General features: G+C 37.2%; 1 protein-coding gene across 9 annotated transcripts in view; it reads left to right on the top strand.

Annotated features, from left to right (window-relative positions):
• cdc42bpab (CDC42 binding protein kinase alpha (DMPK-like) b) overlaps positions 1-27524 on the top strand; it is a 76521-nt gene that overhangs the window by 12571 nt on the left and 36426 nt on the right. For 6 of the 9 annotated variants that reach the window (XM_073856213.1, XM_073856212.1, XM_073856219.1 and 3 more), the window contains exons 2-8: positions 10520-10611; positions 15677-15760; positions 16137-16232; positions 16671-16819; positions 26786-26879; positions 26967-27167; positions 27463-27483. In XM_073856213.1, the coding sequence (XP_073712314.1) occupies positions 10520-10611; positions 15677-15760; positions 16137-16232; positions 16671-16819; positions 26786-26879; positions 26967-27167; positions 27463-27483 (737 nt within the window). The remainder of the gene's footprint in view (positions 1-10519; positions 10612-15676; positions 15761-16136; positions 16233-16670; positions 16820-26785; positions 26880-26966; positions 27168-27462; positions 27484-27524) is intronic. The other 3 variants (XM_073856215.1, XM_073856221.1, XM_073856217.1) reach the window with 1 other exon arrangement.

Consider the following 27524-nt stretch of genomic DNA (forward strand, 5'->3'; position numbering starts at 1 on the left):
CCAAAATGTGATAAACGCCATTTAAAAAAAAATGAGTTACTGCCAAAATCAGTATTATATCAGGTCAGTATTTAAAAGTAAATTCTTAATTTTATGCAAAAATCCAATATCCGCCGTTGTTATTCTGTCATCTTTTTTCCCTTTTTTCCCAAAACGCAATAAAAGCCACTCCTCCTTTTTTGCAGAATGCAATAAATCCGCTTAACCAATCACGTCGCACAATTTCATGCATTGTAATACATACAGAATCCTAGTTTTCCTTATCTACTTTGTACTTTGTGATCAACAAACAAATAAAAACAAAATAATACTTTGATGGCCTTGATCAACTTGTGGTGGTTTTCTGTGACGGGAAAGAAATGTAAGCCATCAAAATCTAATAATTTATGTGAGAGGCACTCTGGAGAAGGAAAAATGCCGGCTGTTGCTTGTTCTCACGACAGCATCAAGCTTCTGTCATGCTTACACATTGACCCCAGGGGATCTTATGAAAAACCTTTCATTATTTACGCGAAGTCAACGAAAATCAAGCAGGACCAAAACATTTTACAGCTGATCACTTTCAAAAAAGTTTAGCAACGACGTTTCAAGTAGAGCCCGACCGATAAAGGATGTTGAAGGCCGATACAAATGTTTGATGGCATTTAAATCCGATATTCCAATATATCGGCCGATATTTTTTCTATTATTATTTTATTTCAGAAACGCGCAACAAAACTTTAACAGATTTCCCTAACATTAGTTATTTGTAGTTATTTATGAGTTTTAACTAAAATAATATGATAATTTTAAAAAGAAACTTGTTTCTTTTATTGTCTCGTGACCATCTCACCATGAACTCACTTAACCGTTGTTCTCTCTGCCTGACTTTGACTGGATCAGCAGGTTGCAGGATGTGTGACGCGTTATACACAAGTGTTGCCAACACGGAGGTTGTAGAGTGCCCTCTGGTGGACAAACTATACAACGGCAACACTAATGACATGGTTGAAGGCTGTTTCGTCCGTTTTTTAAATTCATTTATCGGCCATTATGAATGCCGATAGTTTGGAAAATGCCTAATATTGGCCTGCCGATAATATCGGCATGCCAATATATCGGTCGGGCTCTAGTTCCAAGACGCAGCAGCAATGACAGTGTTCTTAATATGACAAAGTAAGTGTTTGAATTAATGTCATTATGTTTATTTTTTTTAATCAATGTATACCACTAGTCAACTAAATGAATATAACATGGCAAAGATGAATGCACATTTATACATTGATTCAATAGATTTATAGCATTTTGGGGAAAAAACATGTTATGGATTAATTGCATTTTGTGAAAAAAATACATTTGTATATAATAAATCTTTGAAAATTAAATTATGGATTTGAATTTTTTATGTTTTTATAACCTAACGATGCTATGTGAAAGTTTGTAACAGAAAATAGTGGTTTTCATCTTGTCACTTTCTTGGTATAGAAAACACATTTTTACAGAAATTAGTCAAAATAGATTGATTGCGTTTTGGAACCAAACTCTTCATATATACACGGTCTATACAACTTAATCTGTATACAAGTTGGGGAAGAGCAAATTGTCATCTTCAATTCACCTAACCTGCATGTCTTTGGCCTATAGTAGAAAACCAGAGTACCTGTAGTAAACCCATGCTGACACAGGACACAGTCCTTCTTGCTCTGAGACAACAGTACTACCCACAGAGCCATTGTGCCACTCCAAATCCCATCTAACTTTGATGCAGTGGCATGACTCAGACTTTATTTTCTTATTCAGATGCATAAAGTGATAGGAATTTTTTTTTAAAGATGAGGTATTTGATTTACCTTACAAAATGGGTGATAAGACTGCAGGCACAAAGCAAGTGCATGAACCTGGAACATAGCAAATTAGACATTGCAATTCCAGCTTAGGAAAATGTCATGCCAAGACCTTTTAAACGCATTTTTAACATTGCGTTTAGTCTTTGTCTTTTGTGGAGAGTTTCTGTTTATGTTATTTGGTCGCATAACCTTCCTGCATTCAGTGCATGTTTATCATAGCTGCCTATGCATTTTACTTTATGCTACCTGTAATGCGCTTGCAGCACTAAGCTTCGGTTTCAGACACGTCTAATGGGGCTTTGTGGATTCTTCGCCTGCCTTACTTGTTTACATTTTTCCTCGAGGAACGTTAGCACAGGGCTCCTGAAACATGCAAGGCCTCCTTGCCCTGTTTGTTCTCAGTGTTTTCCTATGGCTTTATTGTGTTTGGGAATATCCTGTTTGTGCATGGCAGACAACTGTAATTCCTGTCCGGCCATGCCGTCGGGGGGATGCTTTAGGGGGTGTATATGAATTTGGGATTTTGAGCGTTATGGATGCTCGCTGTAGCGTTAAACACAATTTATCGCCCCATTGCATGTTTATGCAGTATGAAAGTGATTCTCAGACATGTTTATGTACATTTGGTACTTATTAATGATTTAATGCCCCTCACTGAAGGTTTCATATATCACCCCACAGGAACTGCGGTACTATGAGCCATGACTTTGCCTTAGGGATTGGATTCATTATGAGGTTTTTTATTCATTTGATATCCCGCCGCCATGCAGCTTGTTTAATAACAGGGAATGCCATTTGTATACAAAGGAAAGCTCCGCCCATTACCCGTGTGTTCTGTTAATGTAATTTATTTAGTCTGTCTGGACTTTCTTAGCTCATCTTACTAATGGCCTTAATTAGTATTAGTAATAGAAATATCTTCCTGTTTGTTGAATATGTAGTCTGCAGCAATGCATTGTGGGAATGATAGCATCCAGACTTTTTAATGGTTTATTATTATGTATGTATCAAAATTATTTTTTTTGAACCAACATTGTATGTTTTATGCACTAATATAACCAAACCAGGGTTTCTTATAACCCTTTATGGAGACCAAACCTTAAGCGTATTGTACTTTAAAAAATAGCAATAAAGTTTTGACTTTGTTCCAGCGCTCTATAATAAATGTAAATCTGATATGATTCATAGAAGTTTCACAATGCTTGTCTCTCTTAGAATAAGCATGGCCTCATTTTTTAAAAGCACATCACTGCTTGTCTTAACAGCACTTTAATATCTTATTGGTCTCTTTTGTAATGGCAGAGGAAGGCCATCCTCAGGTCTTTTAGCTCCAGAAGCCAGGACGTGTTTTTCTGGAAGCTGCATTTTTGCGTTGTTACCTCACCGTGGCCGTAAATAATCCCTCTTATGGCTTCCAGATGTCCCCTTGCCAGAAGAGTGGATGTGGGAGCGCACATTTACTATTTTCCTTTACATCTGTCTGTACACACCCCTGTCCCCAAATACAGCGAGGAGGGCAAATTTACACAAGCACACGCCGATTCTCATGAGCAGAGCGTCACGCACACCCTTAACCAGTCTGGTAGGAGACGCAAAAAAACGGGACGTGTTTTTCAAGTCTCACAATGCCAGGGAGTTCAGCCTGTCATTTACAGTAAACTTATACATAAATGTGTTTTTTGTGAATAGTTGACTATTTCATGTCAACTATTGTTTGACAGGCTCATAAATGGCTATAATAGTCAGTAATGTGGTGAAGTTTACATTTACAGCATACCGCATTACCTCCCTCTCGTTTGTCATGGCAACTGTTGCTATGTTGTGCATGCCCGTGTTGTTTTTATTGGGTTTTCAGGTGAATGATACTGTATGGCCATTGTTCACCTGCCAGAACCGCTAAAGCTAATATTGTTCATTCACTTATCCTTAGATACATTGGGAGGAGCTTGATTCATGATATTGCATGTGTTCTCGGGTTTCTCCATTCATGGTCCCCGATGTGGTCTGTGTTTATTTGGTTAACTCCGTGAAGAGCCGTGATCGTAGGGCTGCGTAGTTAATCGAAAAGAAATCAGCAGGATTATAATTATGGTTGCTCACTTGCTCGTAAAAAACATTCAAGAAGTGCGCACAACTAGCAGGCAAAAAGCTCAATGAAGGTGCTGCATCACAAATCAAATCAATCACAAAAAGGAAAAGTTGGCAGCACAGCTCCAGAAGTTTCTCAACTTTTCACCACAAGTAACATTTTGAGCCATGTGGGTGTTCATCTTCTATTAATAAACACATGTTCAAGTAGCATAATAAATCATTTTTCTCTTTTTTTTTTTGGAGATGTGGCGTACCAACTTTTCTTTTTTTGCCATAATTACATTATCATGAAAATGACTCGACTTATCTCAGCAATTGAGTAAACAATGTACCGTTTGGATAAACGCTGTTCCCATGTGTTTCAATCAACACACCAACACAGTCTCATGGCTACATAACTATTCTACAAGGCGGCTAATTCATATGAATTCGTACAATCTCATTCGTATGTTTTAGTACAATTTACTTTCGCACGTTGACGCTGGGATTAGGGGCGGGGTTTCATTCGTGCTTTTTCATAAATTGTATGTTTTGTACAATTCACGTTGTAGGAATTCGTATGAAGTTACTGCTGTGCAAAATACGTACGTTTTATAGTACGATCTGCTTTCACCCGGTGACACTGGGATTAGGGGCGGGTTTTCATTCGTGCTTTTTCATAAATTGTATGTTTTGTATGATTCATGTTGTGCGAATTTGTACGAAATTACTACTGCGCAAAAAAGGTACGTTTTGTAGTACAGTCTGCATTCTCTCTGTGACAATAGGATTAGGAGCGAGGTTTGCATTCATGCTTTTTCATAAATTGTATGTTTTGTACAATTCACGTAGTACGAATTCGTATGAAATTACTGGTGCGTAAAATACATATATTTTATAATTCGCTCTGCTTTCACCCGGTGACGCTAGGATTAGGGGCGGGTTTTCATTTGTGTTTTTTTATAAATTGTATGTTTTGTATGATCTACGTTGTACAAATTTGTACAAAATTACTGCTGCGTAAAATAGGTAAGTTTTGTAGTAAAATCTGTTTTCTCCCGGTGGCACTGGGATTAGGGGCATGGTTGTCATTGGTGCTTTTTTATAAATTGTATGTTTTGTATGATTCACATTGTATGAATTTGTACGAAATTACTGCTGCGTAAAATTAGGTATGTTTTGAGGTACGATCTACTTTGCCCCGGTGACACTGGGATTAGGGACAGGGTTTCATTTGTGCTCTTTCAGAAATTGTATGTTTTGTATGATCTACGTTGTACAAATTTGTACAAAATTACTGCTGCGTAAAATAGGTACGTTTTGTAGTAAAATCTGCTTTCTCCCGGTGGCACTGGGATTAGGGGCAAGGTTGTCATTGGTGCTTTTTTTATAAATTGTATGTATTGTATGATTCACGTTGTATGAATTTGTACGAAATTACTGCTGCGTAAAATTAGGTATGTTTTGAGGTACGATCTACTTTGCCCCGGTGACACTGGGATTAGGGACAGGGTTTCATTTGTGCTCTTTCAGAAATTGTATGTTTTGTATGATCTACGTTGTACAAATTTGTACAAAATTACTGCTGCGTAAAATAGGTACGTTTTGTAGTAAAATCTGCTTTCTCCCGGTGGCACTGGGATTAGGGGCAAGGTTTTCATTGGTGCTTTTTTAAAAATTGTATGTTTTGTATGATTCACGTTGTATGAATTTGTACGAAATTACTGCTGCGTAAAATTAGGTATGTTTTGAGGTACGATCTACTTTGCCCCGGTGACACTGGGATTAGGGACAGGGTTTCATTTGTGCTCTTTCAGAAATTGTATGTTTTGTACGATTCACGTTGTACAAATTTGTACAAAATTACTACTGCGTAAAATCCGTAAGTTTTATAGTATGATCTGCTTTCACCCTATGACGCTGGGATTAGGGACAGGTTTTTATTCGTCATTGTTCAAGTAGCATAATAAATAATTTTTCTACTTTATTTGGAGATGTGGCATACAAACTTTTCTTTTTTGCCATAATTACATTACCATGAAATTGAGTATTGTGAACAATCACAAACAATCTGCCATGTGGATAAATGCTGTTCCCATGTGTTTGGATCAACATCAACACAGTCTCATGGCTACATAACTATTCTACAAGGTGGCTAATTCATATGAATTCTTACAATCTCATTTGTACGTTTTAGTACGATCTACTTTCGCACTGTGGCTGGGATTAGGGGCGGGGTGTAATTCGTGTTTTTTCAGAAATTGTATGTTATGTAAGATTCACGTTGTACGAGTTTGTACGAATTTGTACAAAATTACTGTTGCGTAAAGCAGGTATGTTTTTGAAGTACGATCTGCTTTCGCCTCGGGTGATGCTGGGATTAGCGGTGGGGTTTTATTTGTGCTTTTTCGGAAATTGTATGTTTTATACGATTTATGTTGTATGAATTTTTATGAAATTACTACTGCGTAAAATAGGTACGTTTTCATGAGATTTGGTTGTTTTGAATATGTAACTGACAAAATACTTACATACAAAATAAGTGCTTTAATGTAAAGTCTATAAATCAAAATTTAAAAATTATAAAGCCAAAGGAAGTAATTAACTAAATTGATTTTGTAGCAATTGCAGGACCCTGTTTGCGGATCCTTATGTACCCCTACTATAAAGTACTTACTTGAGCACTTCTGGACAATTTTATTCGTCTGTCTTTGAAACAGAGGAGCCTTTTAGTACATCAGTGGTTGCTAGTTGTGAGCATTATGTCTGATTTTATGTAGTCAAGGGGTCCACCTGATGTAGCACAGGACTCCCACTGCACCAGCGCACGTATTTTAACATGTGGCTGCTGTTAACCCATGGCACAACTGTTGAAAGTTTTACCGAGGTCAAGCATGGCTGATTTTGTCCAGGGATGTTGGAGAATATTTTTCCCTCTCTCCAGCCGTATTTTTGTGTGGTTAACATGTTGTTAGCTGACAGGAGGGTGTGATAGAGTACCTGACCTGCAGTATCTTACTGTTTTGACTGCTAGATTAACTGTTGGTCAGTGACTCAGTGTAATTACAGTAGCAATGTGAAACAGTGCTGATATAATGACCTGGCTGTGTAATGAATGCCCTGCTGGGACCAAAATGCCTGGAAGCCACCAATTATACCTTGGAGATCTACCCACTTATTTTTTCTGAGAGACAGATGTTACTTATAACACTGCTTGAGATCATGACCTCATATGTAAACTATATAGAATGTTGTGTGTCAAACATTTTTATCTTGATTCTAACATTTTCTAAACTTGGTGCTGTGATGTTTTGGGTTTGCAAGATTACTGCTCTCTGGTTGCTTGGGCATTTTTGCTGTATATTGTGAGAGGTTCTACATTTACATCTTTTATCCAAAGCGACTTATTCTGATGAATAAATGTACTCTTGAATGCATTTTGTGTTATGGAACCCATGACCTTTGCATTGCTAATGCAATGCTTTACAAAATGAGTTCCAGTCTCTCCTTCAGCTCTTTCTCAAATTAGTGTTTGGACACTTGGGACACTCCTGGGACAAATGTATGCATATCATTGCATTAGACACCGTACAATTGTTAGATATTAATGTTATCCTGGACCAAGTAGTCTTAAAGGAATAGTCTACTCATTTTCAATATTAAAATATGTTATTACCTTAACTAAGAATTGTTGATACATCCCTCTATCATCTGTGTGCGTGCACGTAAGCGCTGGAGCGCGCTGCGACGCTTCGATAGCATTTAGCTTAGCCCCATTCATTCAATGGTACCATTTAGAGACAAAGTCAGAAGCGACCAAACACATCAACGTTTTTCCTATTTAAGACGAGTAGTTATATGAGCAAGTTTGATGGTACAAAATAAAACGTAGCGCTTTTCTAAGCGGATTTAAAAGAGGAACTATATTTTATGGCGTAATAGCACTTTTGGGAGTACTTCGACTTGCCTGAAAAGTCCGCTTCCCTTCTCCCTCTCATAATGGGAGAGGGAGGGTGTTACTGCGCCGAGTCAAAGTACTCCCAAAAGTGCTATTACGCCATAAAATATAGTTCCTCTTTTAAATCCGCTTAGAAAAGCGCTACGTTTTATTTTGTACCACCAAACTTGCTCGTATAACTACTCGTCTTAAATAGGAAAAACGTTGATGTGTTTGGTCACTTCTAACTTTATCTCTAAATGGTACCATTGAATGAATGGGGCTAAGCTAAATGCTATCGAAGCGTCGGAGCACGCTCCAGCGCTTACATGCACGCACACAGATGATAGAGGGATGTATCAACAATTCTTAGTTAAAGTAATAACATATTTCAATATTGAAAATGAGTAGACTATTCCTTTAAGTAGCACAGGTATATTTGTAGCAAAAGCCCAAAAATACATTGTACGGGTCGAAATGATACATTTATCTTTTATCAAAAATCAACAGGATATTATGTTAAGATCATGCTTGATGAAGATATTTTATACATTTCCTACCGTAAATGTATCAAAACTTTATTTTTATGAGGGGATACAGTTGCTAATGACCTCCTTTGGACGAATTTTAAAATTATTTGGTTGTTCTGATGTTAATGTCACAAACTGCACCTGTGGTACTTGTACATGGTTGGTTGCACTACTAGCAAAGAAATCTGCATAGGTATCAGACTTTTTGCACATGCCACTGTTTAAATTTCTTTCTATATCTAATGCCAGGAATTCATGCATATAAGTGTACTTCCAGTATCCAAATGCTTCTTGGGGCCACTGTGTGCTCTGGGAGATTTTCTTCACCCCGAATGCACTTAATAAGCTGAAACTAAACAAATTTCACTTTGACCTGTTTATTTTAGTCTGACAGGCATTTCCTTTTCTCTCTGAGGGCCAGACTTCTTTACACTTCTCTCCTCTGCAAAACTCCCATGTTGCTATGGCAGCAGAGATGCCCCACCCTGTGTGCTTGATGCTGATTGGATGAGATTTTTCGGGGTCATAACTACGAGCTTGCTGCAGTGGCAGTTTTCACCGTGTGTGCTCTCGGGGAACAGTTTTGCAGCATCACAGTTCACAAAAACATGAGTTAGCGCAAAATTATTTAAACAAAGCAAGCAAGGTCACTGTTACATCATTCTGGCACACGACTGTAGGTTTAGAGATTGCTCCTGTTTAGGATAAGAATGGCAAACTTTTACCTTTTTCAAACAACGGTTGAGATCATTCCCTGCTTTTTCGCATATTTGAGCTGGGGACTGCAGTCCTTCCTCTAGGATGGTTACAGCCAAGATCTGACCTGGATGTATGTCATAACCACAGACAGAGAGAAATAGCAGTGCGCAAACGTATTCTGCAGATTATTTGTGTCTAGACGGCCATTTGGACAAGTTATTCATTCAAATGTTGACAACTGTGGTTTTGTAAAATATAGTATGTTACTCTCCTAACACCATGTACCCTTCAATTTAAGGAATAGTTCACCCAAAAATGAATTTTGTCATCATTTGCTCACACAACCAGTAAGACTTTTCTGTGAAAGATATGTGACACAAAAACTTCATTTTCTTCACAAAATCATCGTATATAGCGTAAAGACCTTTCTTTGAAAATATTTGGTATCTTTAATATTGACAGGTTATGTCAATCAATGATCAAAACTTTGATGCTCCTTATCTCATAATTACATTGAGACTTTAGCCTGGATTTCACAGACAGGGTCACATATTTTACCCAAAGTTATTCTGTGCCAGGTCTGCGTTAAAAAAAGGAAAAAGCGCCTTTATGCACTTAAATATGAATTTCAATATGATGAAATTAAAGGGATAGTTCACCCACAAATGAAAATAATGTCATTAAAGACTCAACCTCATGTCGTTCCAAACTCGTAAGACCTTCGTTCACCTTCGGAACACAGTTTAAGATGTTTTATATGAACAGTTTCGTTGCAAAACGAGATAAATCCGTTTTTTAACATTTTTGTCAAAACATGTTTATTATTATGTTATCATGTTATTATTTTGTTTTATGGTGCTACTTAGCTGTATTTTTTAAGTTATGAAGGTTTAAATCAAAACAAACCAACTGTAGTTGAATTGAAATTAATTGGAATGCACAACCGAAAAACGAGATTTCTGAACAATTAAAAAAATCTCGTTTTGCAACGAAACTCTTCATATTTAGTCCGAGTCTCCGAGAGCTTGTTGACCCTTCATTAAAAATCTATGTACGGTATACTGTCCATGTCCAGAAAGGTAATAAAAACATCATCAAAGTAGTCCATGTGACATCACTGGGTCAGTTAGAATGTGTTGAAGCATCGAAAATACATTTTGGTCCAAAAATAAAAAAAATTACGACTTAATTCAGCATTGTCTTCTCTTCCACGTCTGTTGTGAAGCGCATGCGCGAGACTAAAGTCATGTGACTGCAGTGACGCGGCTGACGTATGACGTGGCTGACGTGTTATCTGGTGCGCCCCAGCTTTTTTTTGGGGGGGGGGGGGGGGGTTGTGCGACCAGGCTTCCCTTTAAATTAATTAATTTTGAGGAGATCTGTTCCTTATAGCACGCTCGTTTGTATATTCTTATCAAGTTTTTAAATTAATTTAGTCTTCTCTTTCATTTTTACAGCCAAACCTTTCACATCCACGGTGAAACAGATGCGCTTGCGAAAAGAAGACTTTGAGATCTTGAAGGTGATTGGACGGGGAGCTTTCGGAGAGGTATGTACCATCTACATCCAATTTGCATCTTATAAAATCAGCATTATTCAACTAGTGCACTCCATTTTTCCATAAGCACAGGCATGATGTATGTTATTCTTTATTCAGTAGTTTTGAGAGCCTGTTAATGTCCTTTCATACAGATGTGATGATGTCTTTGTGGAATGCGTGGTGGACGGGCAGGCCAGGAAAACTGGCAATATTAGGTTACTTAGTGAGGTCTGGCCGTCCGTGAAGCGGGATCATTGGACATGAGCCACGCACTCCAGCAAAAAGTATTTTTATGAACCAAGATTTTTTTCACATTGAATGAGAAAGCAGCTCTGTGGCACATGCATGGTTCCAGGTTTACTCAAGGTGTGTTAAAGGAAAACACCACAGTTTTTCAATATTTTACTATGTTCTTACCTCAACTTATACGAATGAATACATACCTATCTTTTTTCAATGCGTGCACTTTTAATCTTTGTACAGCGGCTCGTGAATGTGTCAGCATTTAGCATATCCCCATTCATTCCTATGGCTCCAAACAGGGATGAATTTAGAAGCCACCAAACACTTTCATGTTTTCCCTATTTAAAGACTGTTACATGAGTAGTATGGTGGCATAAACTTAAAACTTTTGTTTGGAGCCATAGGAATGAAAGGGCTAGCCTAAATGCTAACACATTCAAGAAGCGCTGTACAAAGATAAAAAGTGCACACATTGAAAAAAGATAGATATGTATTAATTCATCTAAGTTGAGGTAAGAACATAGTAAAATATTTAAAACGGTAGTGTTTTCCTTTAAGGCCGAAAATGTAGTATGTAGCCCAGGAGATGCATTGCATATTGTCACAATTCGCATGCGTTTGACCGTGCGCATATGTTCGTGTACACATAAAAACAGACTTAACTCTGGGCTTTAACATATAGTGAAGTATGTTAAAGGCTCAGTTCCCCCAAAAGTTGAAATCTGTAAAAAATTTGAACATAATTAAAATAGATATTAAAAGACTAGTGTCAGTCACTCAATTTTTCTCTACTTGTCAATGTATGGTGAGCTATGATTTCAACACACACCCCCGTCGGGAGCATTCTCGCCTGACAGACCACTCGACAGGGTTTCCGCCCTACCGTCCCCTCACTTCAATCCAGCTGTGAAAAAGTCTGTTTTGCATAGTGCGAGGCGATTTCCAAAATAGCACTAGAAAGGAAACTGTGGCTGTAAGAAAACGTGCAGAGGAACGCTACTACTAAGCACACTGAGGATCGCTGACATGCTTTCATCTCCTCATGGATTAGAAGCAGAAGACCTTTAATAAGTTTAGTAAAATATTTGGTTTATATTTAACTGATAAACAAAATGTTTTATATCAAAACAAAATAAATAAAATTAATTAATATCGGCATGGATTACTGTTTGTCTCAGCAGTTTGTTGAATGAATGAATTGATGCGTAATGTGTGAAGATGTCTTTACGTACTTGATGACCAAAAAAGAGCAGTGAACTTTGAAGGGGGGAAGCCTGGGCCAAGAACACGGTGCGCCTTCCTGATTATATCACTGTGGAGAACATTGCCAGGACATCGTTGCATTGTCGGGTCATCATTTAATAAATTTTACACACCTAATTGAACCTTGTGTTCTTTGTATTAGGGCCAGGCGATAACGCTTCCTTTTTATCTGATACCACCAAGGCCAATTTCACAGATGTTTTTAAATAATTTAGATATTTTTATTAAATGAAATGTTTTTGTAATTTGGGCCTTTTTAATAAAGCATTTTTTTATCAATATCAGATTCAGAAAATGTCAGGATGAGTCAAGTTTATAAATGATCTCTCTAGTTTGTGCAATAAATATTATGCTTTGTAGATGTAATAAAATGTGTTCCTGTATAGCTCAGTGATTGAACATTGCGAAAAGGTCATAGCAGTGCCAATGGTCACGAGTTCGAATCCAGGGAACACACATACTTATAAAAATGTCACTTGTAATGCACTGTAAGTCGCTTTGGATAAAAGCATTTGCCAAATGCGTAAATATAAATGTTAAAGGGACACTCCACCTTTTTGAAAATATGCTCATTTTCCAGCTCCCTTAGAGTTAAAGGATAATTCCGGTATTTAACACTTTGAGTCTCATTTCTGGTTTGTTTTGGATGAACTACAGTGATGGACACAGAAATTTTGACAATGGTTCGTGTCTTGAGTTTTTGACTCGTTTAGAAGCGTCTCTTGACTGCTTCAGAATGGAAGTCAATAACCATGCACAAACATGTCATTAAAACAACACTTAACGTTCATTTTCAAAACTGTGCTACTTACAGAGTGGTTTGTGGTGTTCGTTGATGATTCAAAAAAAGTTGTGTAGCGAAATACAGTTTCTATTGTGTTTTATTTTGCATTTTGTAAAATTCCTTTGACATCTCTTGAAAGACTCATTGCTCGCTAATATATAACTCCGCCACCGGGAAACGGAAAAAGGTCTGTTTACATGTGGTTGTAGTTTTTTCGCTCGGTTTCTCTCAGAAGAAATTTTTCCCATATTTGATGGCTCAGTGATCAGCCTTAGGTTTGAAGTTGGGCTTGATTGTGACTGTCTATACGCTAGACACCGAGCGTACTTGTACGGCAAAGTGGTTGTCGCCATCAAGTGGTCGGGAGTGTGCTAACGCTTCAGACTCAAATATAGAGCGGAAGTATAAACACGGTTGTGAGGTATCAGAAAAAATAGTTCCACTATAGCAAATAACACTGATTGAGATCATACATTGCGCCAATATATTTGTTTTTAATCATCAACGAACACCACGAACCACTTGGCAAGGTTATTTTCTTAAACGAAAACTGAAACTAAGACTAAAACTATCAGCTAAAAAACATTTTCGTTAAATGAAATAAAATTAAAAATTCATAATAAATGAAAAACTAAAACTAAACGAAACGAGCAACAGTTATTGTAAAACTAACTGAAATAAAATAATAATTATCAAAAATAAGTATTCGTTTTCGTTATTAATAAGCTCTCATCCCGTGGCGGAAAATCTGAACAGGCATCGCCTACGTCACTGTGACGTCACCGCTCTAGCTGGAGGCAAAACATGAGAAATCATAGCAGGCGCACTAAAAGTTCGAGGTTTTGACTTTAAAATGTCGTCTTCTTGTGTTTTTGGCTGCCAAAATATAAGTAACAGCACTTTTGGTTCAAAACTAAAGTTTTACCGGATCCCGGCAGACATTCCTTCACGGAAATAAAGAAGACAATTGTGGTTGAATGGACGGAGACGATCGCAAATAATGCTCGTGTTTGCAGTGCACACTTCTTTTCAGGTAAAATAATCTATGCATATGTATTGGTGTGTTGGTCTTATCTAGTACAAATTAGAAAGTTTCTGTTTTATAGGTGATGATAAATCAACCGTCAGTGCACTAGCTAGCTTAAATGTTAAACAAACATACAGCAATAGATGTGTGTGCCATCCTTTGAATGATCTCTTAAAATAATCCCCATTGCTAATCATGTTTAGCCCAGCGATGGGTTACATTAGACAATAAGCCTTGACAAAATTCCCCAAACCAGCCAAATATACTTCATATGTAGGAAATATCCAAAACCTGGTTAAAATGTTTCCAATGAGAACAAGATACAAGAACTAGCTGTTACAGAGTTAATTTACAAAAATAGCTGTCACGCAGAGTGAGTAACTTTACATATTCGGAAAGTTCCGAACCTTCTTCTGCATCTATGTTTAATAAATCCCTCCTAAAACGTCCTAGCTTACGCTTGTCAGCATTGCGTCCGCAGCTCTTTTTGCCTCCAACTAGTCCTCGCCCACCCGGAGACGTTGCAATGTTTACAAACTTTTAAGGACTCTTTAGATGGTGCTTTATGCATGTGAGGTTAGCTGAGGCTGAAAGCAACCTCAGTTAACTAATAAATATGTCAGACAGTCTAGCTGCTGTTAGCTGCTAAACTATAATTACTAAAACTATAACTGAAACTAAATAAAATAAAAACTAAATAGAAATGTGTTTGCAAAATAAAAACTAAACTAAAACTAACAAAACCATTCATGAAACTAACTAAAACTAAACTTAAATTTAAAGCAAAATTGAAAACGATACTAAAATAAAAACTAATTTAAAAAAGCAAAACTATAATAACCTTGCCACTCGGTGAGTAGTGCAGTTTTGAAAATGAACGTTAAGTGTTGTTTTAAGGACATGTTTGTGCATGGTCATTGACTTCCATTCTGAAGCAGTCAAGAGACGCTTCTAAACGAGTCAAAAAGTCAAGACACAACCCATTGTCAATATTTCAGTGTCCATCACTGTAGTTCATCCAAAACAAACCAGAAATGAGACTCAAAGTGTTAAATACCGGAATTATCCTTTAAACATTTTTTTTACCATTTTGAAATCCATTCAGCTGATCTCTGGGTCTGGTGGCACCTTTTAGCATAGCTTAGCATAATTCATTAAATCTGATTTGACCATTTAGCTGATTTGAACATTGCGCCTGAACACACCTCGTTTTTAGACCAGAAGGCTCATGGGCGCAAAAGTGGGCGCAAATGTTATCTGCAAAGACTTTTCTTTTTTAGCTGCTGAACCAACACCTCATGTTCAGAATTTTCAACAGTGATGTTAAAGGGTGCACCATCAAGCTGTAAAGTCTTCTCACTGAAGGTCTTTGTGACCTTCATTCTAAGACAACGAAGCAGCGCAGCTCTCATTATTTCTTACGTGGCAGCCTTTAAACCGGGTGTTCATTTCTATGATGTGGGGTGTAGGAGGGGCGAGGAGGCTGTTCAAAATGCGCCATTTATTGCACTACTATTTACAAAATTAACTTATTCCTTATTATAATAGCAAACAAGAGTTTAAAAAAATATATGTATTTTATAGGTCAAGTATAGTGATAATTGCAACTAATAGGCTTTACTGGATAGGCAGGTGGGTGGGCCTAGCTGACAGGTGGGTGGGCCTTGGGTCTTTGGCATTATAAAGATTGTAAGCAATAAAGATGAGTGTTTTGAGGCTTCCATCATGTTTAACTGACATGTTTGTCTTCCTCACAGGTTGCAGTAGTAAAGGTAAAAAATACAGACAAAGTATTTGCCATGAAGATCCTCAACAAATGGGAGATGCTCAAGAGGGCTGAGGTAGGCTGACATTTTTCCTAACATCTCTCGGTAGAGCTAAATATCACAAAAATATCTGAATGCGTTTAGCTGTAAATTAAATTTTGGTTTTCTCATTACAATGTATAACATTTTGCCCTGTCAGCAGTGAGCTTTAAAATCAGACTTTTTATCTTTGCTGATGCAGCCATTTCTGCTGTTTGCTTTTAATGCCATTTATAGCTTCCCATGTGTCATGATGGGAAAGCATTTAAAACACATATTCCTTGATTTGTAATTCAAAAGCATTTCTCATAATGTAAAAACACCTGCAACTCAGTAGCTGTTGTCATCATTTGGTTACTTTTTGGTTGAAATGTGTTTTATTTTTCACATTCGACCCCTTTTTTTTCCTCAGACGGCGTGTTTTCGGGAGGAACGGGACGTGCTGGTAAATGGGGACAGCCAGTGGATCACAACATTACATTATGCTTTTCAGGATGAGAACAACTTGGTGTGTGAAAACTGTCAAGCTTGTGTAAAATTTGAATTATGTCATCTTTCCTGGTTTTGGGGGTAGATTGTGTAATTGCATGCGGCAGACAAGGCACAATGAGTAATGCAGCGCCTAAAGCTTTGGGTTTTGTTATCATTTGTCATTGATAAGTTGTAGAGGGGGAGATAATGTGATGGTCATCAATCACTGGTTACGGCTTTATAGCGGAGTATATCTTTAGTTTGTTATTTTGTATAAAGTGTGACAGAAAAAGACCAGAGTAAAAGAATGGGTAAAGAGATTTATAAATCATTTTTCATCTATAAATCCAAGAAAGGGAATTTTGTAGATGTGATTACTCAAAGATTGATATCCATTTTTTTTCCAGTTCCCCAAAAATGTTCTTCTCCACTCCAATTTCTGACTTATTTAGTCCTTGTTTCTTTCTTCCTATAGTACTTGGTGATGGACTACTATGTAGGGGGAGATCTGTTGACTCTGCTCAGTAAGTTCGAAGATCGTTTGCCTGAGGACATGGCCAAGTTTTATCTGGCTGAGATGGTCCTGGCTATTGACTCTGTGCATCAGCTACATTATGTTCACAGGTGAGCTGCAATCTCTCTCAGGACATAATTTGCATCTAACTTGGGCCCGAGCAAATGTTTGACAGATCCTGATTTTGTTAATAGCCAGTGGGCTTTAATCTGTCGGACAAGGCGGGTTCTCTACTTATTTGCATAATGGGAGTCACCACTTGTATAGAGTCCTTTCTTTGATGTATGTGTTTATACTGAAACTTTGGGTTTGCACCAGCTGACATTATTCCCACCTAACACAACATTGGCCTACACATGCACTTTCTCCAATGTCCTGTTTCTCCTCTTTACAAACAGACATGCAGTCATTTTATTCTTGGTCTGACAATTGCAGGCTGTTTTTGGGGCACTTGGAGGAACAGGCAGGGGGAAGTTTTTAGCAGTAATCTTGGGGTTGGAGGTGTGGTCAGCTCTCCTCTCGTGGGAGTTGGCACATTCGGTTTGTGGAGGGTGGGGACAGCGTTGGTCTCTAGAGATGGGGTTGGTGTGGGTGTGTTTTGTATGAGAAAGTCATGTCGTAGGGTGTGCATATGGGAGTAAGTGCATGTGCGTGCTGGAGGGTAGGTGTGTTGTGTGAAACTAGTTAAAGCAATGCTCCAGACAAATATCAAAATTACCCCATGATTTACTCATGCAATGCGGGATTCAAATGTGCTTGTCTGAAAGATGATGGACATATGGAGTTATTTTGGTAAATGTCCTTGCTCTTCCAAGCTTTATAATGGTAGAAAACAGGGATCTGGAAACAACTTTTGACTTAAAACACCAAAAGTGCATTAATCCTTCACAGAAGTAATCCGCAAGACTCAATGTGTTCTGCAGATAATCGTTGCAATTTGTGTAAGAAGAAAATCCATATTTCAAAAATGTAAGAAATAATTCACATGGCACCAAAGGGTTAACCCGTTAACTGGCCGGTCTGAGTATTTTACAATCTGCTCAGTTACTGGGATTTTCACGCACAACCATTCTAGGGTTTACAAAGTAGTATGCGGTAGTCCTGTGAGCGAAAATGCCTTGTTGATGCCAGAGGTCAGTGGAAAATGGGCCGACTGATTCAAGCTGATAGAAGAGCAACTTTGACTCGTTAGAACCGAGGTATGCAGCAAAGCATTTGTGAAGCCACAACCTGCACAACCTTGAGGCGGCTGGGCTACAACAGCAGAAGAACCCACCGGGTACCACTCATCTCCACTACAAATAGGAAAAAGAGACTACAATTTGCACAAGCTCACCCATATTTTGTAGTTGAAGACTGGAAAAATGTTCCCGGTTCTGATAAGCCTCGATTTCTGTTGAGACATTCAAATGGTAGAGTCAAGTTCGTTCAAGTTCGGTTTATTTTCAGGAATATATGGCCTCTCGGCCCAAAATTCCACAAATATCATACCATGGCGGACAATCTCTTTTTCATTCCTTGATATATATACAGTGCCAATCGCCATGCATACACAGAATCACACATATTTGAGACATCTTTGTGGACATTACCTACAAGAGTAAATTCACTTAAATATTTCTCACGTAAATCTATGTACAAAGGACAAACATACAAAAAGTGCTTCTCATCTTCTATCACAGAAATTTTTGTTAAATTACAATAATGACAGATTCGTTCTGCAACTGGTGTATTACTCCATCTGCCCGTTTCTATAGCTAGCTGATGACCTGAGCATCTAAACAGGAGCAATGACCGTACCAGTTGCACGTTACACACAGATGTAATGTAGCTCTCTTGTATTAACAAAGACTTGCATTGTGAGTACATGTTTAGTTTGTTATTTTCTAAAACTGATGGTAGAGTCAGAATTTGGCGTAAACAGAATGAGAACATGGATCCATCATGCCTTGTTACCACTGTGCAGGCTGGTGGTGGTGGTGTAATGGTGTGGGGATGTTTTCTTGGCACACGTGAGGCCCCTTTGTGCCAATTGGGCATCGTTTAAATGCCACAGCCTACCTGAGCATTGTTTCTGACCACGTCCATCCCTTTATGACCACCATGTACCCATCCTTTGATGACTACTTCCAGCAGGATAATGCACCATGTCACAAAGCTCGAATCATTTCAAATTGGTTTCTTGAACATGACAATAAGTTCACTGTACTAAAATGGCCCCCACCGTCACCAGATCTCAACCCAATAGAGCATCTTTGGGATGTGGTGGAACGGGAGCTTTGCGCCCTGGATGTGCATCCCACAAATCTCCATCAACTGCAAGATGCTATCCTATCAATATGGGCCAACATTACTAAAGAATGCTTTCAGTACCTTGTTGAATCAATGCCACATAGAATTAAGGCAGTTCTGAAGGCAAAAGGGGGTCAAACACAGTATTAGTATGGTGTTCCTAATAATCCTTTAGGTGAGTGTAAATGTTAATCTATCACGACAAACTATATATTGTTGGAAAGGTCTAAGAATGTAGTTTTTATGTTTCGAAACCTTTTAGCAATAATAATAAAGCAGTGACTGTAATTTATTAATTTGTGACAAGAGTATGCAGCAAACCTCACAGCAAACCAACACAAACCTATTTTTTAAATTTATGTATAAAATAATACTATATTGCATTATTCTTATTTATTACACTAAATTTAAACTGCTATAACAGTTTTTCTTATTTAATTTAAGGGCTGTGCCAGGTAAATAGTTAATAAAGGTATTTTCCAGGTCAAAGCAATATTGTAAGATAAATATCCATATTTAAACTGTAATAACTAGCTTCCGGTATCGATGCCATCTTGGACTTCACTTACATTTTTAATACAGTCTTCATGTATTGTGTGTCGTTACCATTCAGAAAACGTTAGCCGTCTTCTTTCCTAAAAGCTTCTTCCAGGAAAATCTTGAAGCACTTGCTTTTACCCACACTTATTAGACTAAGTGGCCAAGCTGCTCTGTTTAAGTGAAGGATTTTTAGAGCTTGTGCTTGTAAGTGGTGTTAAGTGTCTGCCAGATATTTGCATACGGTGCCCTCTGTCTTCGTCAATCCTTTCCTGAAGAGGGCCGTCCCATGTCACAGCTGAAGGGTCTGCTGGACGCACACGCATCTGTCCTGTGTGCTTTTGATGCGGGTGACCGCTGCATTGTGTAAGTGTGAACTGGATTATTGATCAGGGCCATATGTGACTTCTGCTATTGATCAATGCCATCCGTGTGATGGGAGGTTTCTTCACAGCTGATCCCAAAGAAGTTGGAATTTTGTTCGGAACCAAAGACATGGCACACCGTACTTCAAAAGTCAAGAGGGAATATCCCGTTACCTGTAAAGATCCCCTATCAAAGAGTGAAACACAGTTGCCTGAGGCACTGAAGTCACATTCATTTGAAATGGGACAGGTGAATAGATGACCTCATGGAGGGCTTTGTTTGGCGGCACCAGCTGCGACCCTAGTGCTTGTAGCGCAGCTATTTTTTAACTCGAGAGGCTTGACCTATAAAGCTGAAATGTGCACATACCTTTTTTTAGAGGTCCTTAATTGTGATAGCCGGATGTATCGGCCGGATTTGGATTTTTTTTAATATTGCCATTGTCCGATGTAAAGGCACGTCTACCAAACAAATGAAAATCTTTATTGACTTTACGGTGTGACGTGATGTTTTGTTACACAAAATAAAGCAGTAAATATTTTTTTATGACATTACGGCATTTTTTGCCATTGTCCTAAAACAATATTGGCCAAACACTAGTTCCTTGTGATTGAGGTCAATCAGAAAGGTTGAAATGTATCCAGCGTCTCCATACAATAAGTCACCCACCCCTCTCCCTTCCTGTCTCTAGTTGACCAGCCATCCCTCTGGTAGGCATGAGGCAGTGCCAGATGGTGCTCACAGATGGTTATTGTGGTCTTAAAGTAAGATTACCTCCCTCTGCTCATAGTCCGCTGCTCCTTAAGACATCAGCCGGGGACAGAGGCACCCAATTATCACCTATACTACAACCCCTGCTGACCATGCCGGGCCTTATAATGGACTGTTATGAAGTGAATAGCCTTTAGCCTAGCAGGAGGCATGCGGTCAGGTTAACTAAGTTTAACACAGATTTAGGTTTAGCGTAGTTGAAAAGAGAGCTGGGTTGCGATTCGATTTTTGAATATGGCATTCAATAAAATGTGTTATTTGTTAACTATTCATTCATTATCAAATATATGTATATGAAGAAGGACTAATTTGGGTAAAAATGTGTTTTCTATACCAAGAAAGTGACAAGATGAAAACCACTATTTTCTGTTACAAACTTTCACATAGCATCTTTAGGTTATAATAACATAAAAAATTCAAATCCATAATTTGATTTTCAAAGATTTATTATAAAAACTGATTATTTTTTCAGCAAAATGCAATAAATCCATGACAAGTTTTTTTTGTTGTTCAAAGTGATTTAAAGCTATTGAATCAATATATAAATGTGCATCTTTGCCATGTTATATTCTTTTAGTTGACTAGTGGTATACAGTGATTAAAAAATAAACATAAATGGCATTAATCAAAACACTTACTTTGTCCTATTAAGAACACTGTCATTGCTGCTGTCATCCTTAAGATGTCGTCGCTGAACTTTTTTGACAGCGATCAGCTGTAAAATGTTTTGGTCCTGCTCGATTTTTGTTGACTTCGAGTAAAATAATGTAAAGTTTTTCATAAGATCCCCTGGGGTCAATGTGTTGGCATGAAAAAAGCTTGATCCTGTCGTGTGAGAACAAGCAACAGCCGGCATTTTTCCTTCACCCAAGTGCCTCTCACATAAATTATTCGATTTTGATGGCTTACGTTTCTTCCCCGCCACAGAAAACCACCACAGTTTATTAATGCCATTAAAAGTATTATTTTGTTTTTGTTTGTTTGTTGATCACGAAGTACAAAGTAGATGAGGAAAACTAGGATTCAATGTGTATTCAAAGCGCCGTCATTATTGTTTACAATGCATGGAATGGTGTGCTGTGATTGGTTAAGTGGATTTATTGCATTTTGCAGAAAAGGAGGACTGGCGTTTGTCGCGGTTTAGATAAAATTAAGAATCTACGTTTTCATACTGACCAGATACAATACTGGTTTTGGTGGTAACTTATTATTATTAATTTTTTTATTATAAATGACGTTTATTGTGTTTTGGAACCAAACTCTTCATATATAACCCAACTATATTATAGATTTTTTTTAATCTGATGTCACTAAGGAGCATCTCATAGGAATGTTTTAATTTCGGCACAAATCCTAATGCATATTTTAATATGTCAAGTCCTAATATTAATTCCTGATACATTAAATGAATTATAAATAAATAATTAATCCCATTGTGCATCTGTTTAGTAGTCAAAATCCAGTTTCAAACTATCGCTAAGTCTGAAATTGTGTACTGTGACAGTATGTACTGAATTAGATGAAGTACCCACTGCTTTTTTGGTAAAACATGATGTTTGATATAATGTGGGTGCAGTAAGAACGCATTTCAACGTACTGCATCCGCAATGTTTTTGTTGTCATGTGACCCATATGTCTTTTGACCTATGACATAGTCAGAACAACCGCAACCATAAATTACTTGTGTTGTTTATTAAGTACAGTTAAATCACAAGGAATACATTTTTTTGGTACCTAAATTACTTAGAGACGCCTGGTGCATAGATTATTGTTTTTTTTGTTACAGCTTGCTTGGACTCATGTGATGGTAAAGTGTCCATCAAATACACACTTAAAAATCTTGCAGAGGTCATCCGGGTACTTTTCCCCTACTGTTTTTCGAATAGTATGAATCCGTACATACTACCTGGCTCACATACCGATTTTCGCCAGTAATATATTATGGAAGTATGTAGTATGGAAGGCCGTTTCAGATGCAGCGCAAGTCAACCTATCGTGTATTGCAATTTATTTTGACTTTAAAATACCAGTGATCAAGAAAAACTGGAATACTACACAAAAGAAAAGTTATGTTTGGTTTAAATAATTGAACCCGAGTAGCTTATCTGAATAACTGCTGTAAATAAAGTGCTATACCGATGCTAATGTTTAGTCTCCTTAGGACACGTTTGTTTGTTCTGTGTCTGTTAGCGGCTCAGTGTTTCCCTTCTAATTGGTTTAACAGGTGCTGCTTTGCTTTAGGCTGTTTGCTCTGTGGCACAAGAGCATGACAGTGAGAATGAGCCAATCAAGACAAGGCTGTTAAAGACTAATGTGACAAATTCAAAATCAAGAGTGTGATGGGCAGTATGGTCTTGTTTTGGTGATAGATTTGTGTATTTAGAGGTCAGCTGTGTTGAAATGGTTAATTAGTAAAATAAAGTTTATAAAATGTTTTTATACTTGCCTTAGGATTACAATAAAAAAGTAGTTTGAATAAATTAACAGCATGCAGGTTAATTTAAATCTCATACAATATCGTTCAAATGTGTAAGGTCACTTATTCGATATTTGCTAATATTTATATTAAATTGCTTATTAGATATGATTTCTAATTTAGGTGTGCTGTGTATTATAAACATTTTGACAGTACAGCTTCATTATTGTGGAGTGTGGATTGAGGTCAAGCCATTATGGCCTGAGTTCCACCACCCACTGAGTTCCTACCACAATCCCAGACAGACTTCTCTCTATGTGAAAGCTCTGATACATGATGCTGTTTCATTCTCTATTTAGATGTTTTTGTATTGCTAGTAGCACTAATATACATCTTTTGAAAAGTGTGATATGCTTAATAGCACAATGAATATAACTGTCCGATTGCAATCCTACAGACAATTTGTACAGTGGATATCGCTAATATGCATCATGTAAACAATTTGATCCAGATATTTGTTTAATACATTGATTTACATTCATAGGTCTGAATAACAAAAACGAACAGAAAATTATTTCACAATTAGTATTGGTAATGTAGGGGAGAGCGGGGCACAACCTAACGTTTTTTGTTTTTTCCTCAATCATTCAAAAAATATTTGAGTTTGATTAATTATATTTTTACACTAGCAACACACACATCTCTGCTACAAATGAACATTTGAAATTTGTTTCTTGTACTTACACCAAATTACACCAAACGTGACAGAAGTGCAAATGAGAAGTGCAAAACTTACCCCATAGTTGGGGTTAATTGTAACAGGCAGGGGGTTAGTTGTAACACTTGCTAAAAATTAAGTTTGCAGGCAAATATTTTAATACTATTTTGTCTATATACTTGAAGTGGATATTGTTTATATATCTGTCTATAATAGACCGGTATCCACACTGTATTCATTCATCCAGCCCTTTTCTAACAATAGTTCAATTATAAATGGATACAAATGTCTAAATATGTAAGAAAAAGCAGCAGAGTTATGACAAAACATTTTTTTTATATGTGACCCAGTCTGTAATAACCATACTACAGTTTCAAAATCAAATTCTGGGATAATGAGCATCAAAGTCTGATTTTAGCCATTCATTTCATTATGATTTCAATCTTTGACACGACCTTAGTCAATCAATATTAAAGATATGAACAAAAATAAATTTTACACACGATTTTTGATAAGACAGGCACATTTATTTTGTTGGCAGCCAGCAATCATTCGTGTGTAGCCTATTTAAAACAACGGCGCGAATTAGGCAAACGTTAGCGGTTTTCATATCGTAAGTGTTAAGGGGTTAGTTGTAACACAGCGTTACAATTAACCCTGTTGGGTCAAAATATTTTCAAGCCCACCAATTAAAGTTGCTTAGAGCTGCAGGCAAAACAATGCTATGCTTTAGTCAACAAGACACTGATTAATATGAAATTGCATTGGTTTTGGTATCTTATACACCCAACTTAGAAACCGAAAAAAACATATGATGAAAAAATTTACTTGCATGCCACCAAAACACTCGTTCATCAATAACTCCCTGGAAAAACATGATATATTTCCAATAATTTGCAGGAGATTCATGCCATCTTTTGGCAGCATGAAATCATTTCAGAAAAAACGACTTTTTTTCCATGTTTACATGTCCAAAAATCAGCATTGTTTGTATTTTTTATATATTTTTTATATTTGTTCCATTTATTTTTCTTTTGTCTCTTTACTTACTGTATTTACTAATATGTATTTTCTGCAAAGCAGCTTTACAACAATGCAAAATTGCACTGCGCTGTAGAATAAACTTTGACCAATTGAATTGAATGGTTATTTTACAATAGGGTTGCATTTGTTAACAGTAGTTACTGCATTAGCTTGCATGAACTAACACTGAACAATACAGCATTTATTAATCTTAGTTCATGTTAAGTTCAGCAATTATTAATAGAGTTTTACTAATACATCATGTCAACATTAGGTAATGCCCAATATAACATGAACAAGTGCATTGGCATTTACTAACATTAACAAAGATGAATAAATGCTAAGAAACTATTGCTCATTATTGGTTCATATTAGCTAATTCATTTACTAATGTTAACAAATACACCCTTATTGTAAAGTGTTACCAATTGAATGCTTGGCGGCAGTGTGTATGCATTGGTCATCTGTCTTTCACCTCACACGTGCTTTATCTTGCACATTGCTGACATTCAAATTCAACACTTTGAAAAAATCTCTGCCTTCCACTTCTGCCCTCAGTCAATGAAGCATTTTGCCAGAAAGATCGCAACTCGCACACATACATAAGACGTTGGCTCTTAAATACAGGAAAGAACATGCCAATAGTTTAGAGTTTTATAGTTTATGAGCTGTTATGATTAATGATGTGCTGACACTGTTTAAGTGAGATTGTGTATGTACATGTGTTTCTAAGTTTTTTTTATGCCTTTTTACACAGTTATCTTTGTACTTATGCCAACGGTGGGACGGTTGCATGATTTATTGATGTGGATGAACATACGTGTGTATAACATCTTGTACAGTGTCCAGAAGTGTCATGGCCTTTATTTGAATGATGCACAGTGGCAACTGAACTTCTAGCTGTTTGGCTCAAGCCGATGACCCCTGTATGTCACCTTTGACCCTCATTAGGGCACCAAAGGTTTTTGCTCTGTCCACCTGCTCACCGTTACATTTACACATTTGGCAGATAATTTTATCCAAAGTGGTCTAAAGTGCATTACAAGGTATTAGTGCTACGTTTGCAGAATAAAAGTTTTTGTTTACACAAAATATGGGGGTGTACCTTATATAATAATTATGTATAAATACACACACACACACACACACACACACACACACACACACACACACACACATGCATGAATATAATATTGCATGTGTATATACATGTTTATATTTATATATAATCTGTATTACATATAAATATAAATATTTATTATATAAATATTATTTTTTCTTAAAATTATACATGTATGTGTGTGTATTTATATAAACATAATTATTATACACAGTACACACACATATATTATGTAAACAAAAACTTTTATTCTGCAAACGATTAGTCACGACTAATCGTGAGGCAGCACTAGAAGGTATGCATTTTTTTGGGTTTGTCTTCCCTTAGATTGAACCCGTTACATAGCTGTGCTCTACTAATGCAAAGGTTATATATCAAATGAACTAGATTTATACATTTTCCGAAAAAAGTCTTTATGCACAGTACTTGCTGCCATGATGCTAAGATGCTTATGGTGGTTGCAAGTGTGCTGCTGTGTGTGTTGATAGATTTTAGTGCATTAGCTATGTGCTTTTTAATTGTTCAAGTTCATTACTTTGGGTTCGCTTGAAGTCCCTTTATAGTCCCTTTGATTATTGCATTGCTGTGAGGTTGCTTGGAAGGTTTAGATGATAATTTTTTGCTTCGAGTCAATAAATAAAAGCAATGTCGTCTTGATAAGCAGCTCATTTTAATTTATTGACATTTTACCACAGTCCAGATATAAGACATTGCCATGGTACATATCAATGTGCATGGTTATACTATACAGTAGTATACATATCAGTTCTAGATTTGTCTTACATCTTAAATGAGTGTTTGCTTTGTTTTGCATTTGTTTTATGTATAATCAGGGATATTAAGCCGGACAATATTCTGATGGACATGAATGGTCACATTCGATTGGCTGACTTTGGCTCCTGTCTTAAACTCATGGAAGATGGAACGGTGAGTTCAATGTGAAATCCTCAAACTCACGATTTCCGTCTCCTAGTAAGGTTTTTTATTTACTTCCTGTTGCCTGTTTTCCTTCAGGTCCAGTCGTCCGTGGCAGTGGGGACTCCAGACTACATCTCTCCAGAGATCCTACAAGCTATGGAAGATGGGAAGGGAAAGTATGGACCGGAGTGTGACTGGTGGTCTCTGGGTGTTTGCATGTATGAGATGCTGTATGGAGAGACGCCCTTTTACGCCGAGTCTCTGGTGGAGACCTACGGCAAGATCATGAACCACAAGGTGAGTCATTTGCATCATATGCATGATGACTTGTGGTGGATGTTGTGCCAAGCGCTTGACATTCCTGTTGTGCATGTACTGTAAGCATGATGTTAATTGTGGGTGTGTCCTGAAATATGTTTGCGGTGGAGTAACTTCATTTTTAGGGGACTCGATTGTTCACATTACCCAAGAGCAAAATCTTTCTATTTCTTTTGCTTAAAATAAGTTTAAAGAAGAGTCGAATTAGCCAGTGAATTGTGAGTGAATTAAAACATTTTTTCTGTCTTTCCTTTACTATTTTATTCTGGATTAGTCATCTCAACCTAACAATGAGGTAAAAATTCACCTTTTCATCAAGGTCTATTTAGTTTTGTG

This window comes from Misgurnus anguillicaudatus, chromosome 18 (assembly GCF_027580225.2).
Source record: "Misgurnus anguillicaudatus chromosome 18, ASM2758022v2, whole genome shotgun sequence".
Classification (NCBI taxonomy): domain Eukaryota; kingdom Metazoa; phylum Chordata; class Actinopteri; order Cypriniformes; family Cobitidae; genus Misgurnus; species Misgurnus anguillicaudatus.